This window comes from Dendrobates tinctorius, unplaced genomic scaffold (genome assembly GCF_039654945.1).
Source record: "Dendrobates tinctorius isolate UK_male_01 unplaced genomic scaffold, ASM3965494v1 ptg000070l, whole genome shotgun sequence".
Taxonomy (NCBI): domain Eukaryota; kingdom Metazoa; phylum Chordata; class Amphibia; order Anura; family Dendrobatidae; genus Dendrobates; species Dendrobates tinctorius.
Window position 1 is genome coordinate 84,144,880 of NW_027361738.1, and position 2,621 is coordinate 84,147,500.

Genomic DNA, 2,621 nt, shown 5'->3' on the forward strand with positions numbered 1-2,621 from the left:
CCTGGTCTGGGGCCCCCTTGTACTGAACCCATCGCTGTGCCTCAGCTTCTGGGAAAAATTACATTACATACTATAACAGCCAGGAGCATTATATCCTAACGAGCGTGATGTGTAATATCCTGGACCTTTAGTTTCTGGGCTTGATATTACTAAAGTGCGTCTTTGTATGTCAAGTATGTAGAAATTGCTACAAGCCAACCTACCAAAATTAGAGCTGTCATTACAGGCACCTCAATCTAGTATGACCCACCCTGAAATATCTCAGTCCTGTCCACTTTTTGGAGAGGGGGGTCTCTTTTTTCCAGACCTCAAGTTTGCCAGGATTGCTGCTAAAAAAATTTGTGAATGTCCTAAAAAAGTGTAACTGCACAATAAACATTGAAGTCTAGATTAAGAGTAAAGTGATTTTGTAACTATGTTACTTGTCAACCGCTTACCTAACAAAGCACCCCCAATGCGGTGGTCAGCCGCTCAGGGATTCCTGGATAGTCCGTAAAAAAAAGGAACTCCGTTCCCCTGTCGGTAAACAAAAATGTGATTTTGAGTTATGAATATGGGCGTAGAGGTTGTATACATGAATATGGGCATACAGGTGAAATGAGTTGTACCTGTATGCCTCCTAGATGTGGCATAGTTCAGTAAAAATCATCTTTTATAGCTTCGATCTTCCAGGCTATGGGGCCTAGAAGATAAGACTGCCTCCGGTCTTCAGTATACAACTTTTCTCCTCCCCTTCTCTTCAGACATCACTTTCACATCATGTGCGCAGCCTGAAATCTCGGGTTTGCGCATTCTGCTTGCCCACATACATAACTCCAAAAGCTCAGATTCCCTTTGACGAGCCTTGCAATATAACTTAGGATAAAAGCCAAACCAGAATCTCAGTTTTCAGACACTGTGTTTCAGGGTACTGCCCCTCATCAGTGCAAAGTATGAGATCTGATTTGGCTAGGTGAGTGGCTAAGACTGGGATCTAAGAGGTAACGTTTCTCCTTGTGGAGAGTGACAAGCCAGGCCTGGCATGTCAGAGTGAGGAGACTTATAAGCCGTTCATGCTCCTCTCGGAAATTAAATATGCAAATTGCCTCTTCGGAGAGGAAGAGGACTAGAACTCCAGTGCCACCTATAGGAAGTAGCAATATCGAGGGGCAACACCCCGAAACACAGTGTCTGCAAATTGAGATTCTGGTTTGTTTTTTATCCTAAGTCATGTGACAAGGCTCGTTACAGGGTCGACACTGACTTTTAGGATTGCTACTTCCTATAGGTGGCGCTAGAGTTCTAGTCCTCTTCCTCTCTGAAAAGACAATCAGCAAATGTAAGTGACATGTATCCAGTAACAACATACTGTACGTATCAACAATTCTAGATATTTAAAAGGAACCCGTCTTGTCCACAAACCCTACAAACCTGCACATAAAGGGTTAATCTGCAGGTAACTAGCGTTGCAATGCTGTCCAGTCTGTATGGCTGAAAACAGCGGATAACAAGAGAAATTTTACTCTATTTCTCCCGGCTTTCAGTCCCGCACGGAATGGCTACAGTCACGTCTCACAGCGCTATTAGCGGCGGCTGTAAGCACGCCCCAGCACTTTGATTGACAGCTCCCTCTGCACTGACGGCTACACTGCCCATCCGGCTGTCAGCCAAAGTGATGTGAAGTCGGTGATGCCGTCACTCATTGTGCACTGGTCGGTGACGGTAACCCATTGTTTTAAATAGCGTCCTGTTAAGAGGTCTTATAGCAAGATCCGCCACCAAATATCCTGACATCCTCTTTACAGGTCACTTGTCCGCACGCTTAACCGCTAGGCACAAACATGGAGCGCAAAACTATTGTAAAAGTAATTTATTGTGACTGTAGTCAGAAACATTGTGCGGTGTAGACCCGGATCTGTCCGTGGCTCCTACGTACAGAATTGTTTGCAGATTCTTATTGCTGCCTCTTACGTAGAAGTTGTTTTGGAACGAGGGATGGTTCTGGTACTGCCCGGTTCTGGTGCACTGCCCGGTTCTGGTACTGCCCGGTTCTGGTACTGCCCGGTTCTGGTGCACTGCCCTTACTCTACCGTTGCCTTTGCTCCAGCACTGCCGGTTGCTCTGATATAACCGATTGTTCCAAGATCTGGCACAGGTATTACAGTAACGTTAACAAAAAAGAAATCCATATAAAAAGTCAAAGTTAAAAAAAAGCAAATAGTTCTGGAATTAAATATAATCCTGTAGACGGAGGAGTCCGAGGCGCCGTGCAGGTTCCGTCAATAAAAAGCTGCAAATCTGGAGATAAACCGAGGATGCTTTGGTCCTTTCTGCTTTATAAATTTATGGCCTCGGTGAGTTTCCGCTCCTCAGGTATACCATTGACCTGTAAATAGTAATTTATACATATTATTCCAGAATAAAAGAGGTTTCATCACCACATATTAGCTGATCATGTCCAACTAACGTTCTCATTCGTTTCTATGGTTGATTGCTCCATCCTCAGCGCTGCTCTAAGCCGCAAATTATCAGATGTTAGCCCCATATGGGACCAAGTAGTATACTGGAGACCCCGATAATTACACAATATTTAAAAAAAAAAAAAAACGGAAAAATAAAAATAATAGAACTTAGGCATTTAG

At 44.0% G+C, this 2,621-nt stretch overlaps 1 protein-coding gene across 5 annotated transcripts in view; it reads right to left on the reverse strand.

Annotated features, from left to right (window-relative positions):
• Positions 1-1,834: 1,834 nt before the first annotated feature.
• The window catches only part of SGCE (sarcoglycan epsilon), an 88,091-nt gene continuing 87,304 nt past the window's right edge, over positions 1,835-2,621 (reverse strand). For all 5 annotated transcript variants that reach the window (XM_073582064.1, XM_073582063.1, XM_073582060.1 and 2 more), the window contains one exon: positions 1,835-2,365. In XM_073582064.1, coding sequence (XP_073438165.1) covers positions 2,315-2,365 — 51 coding nt within the window. In that variant the 3' untranslated portion in view covers positions 1,835-2,314. The remainder of the gene's footprint in view (positions 2,366-2,621) is intronic.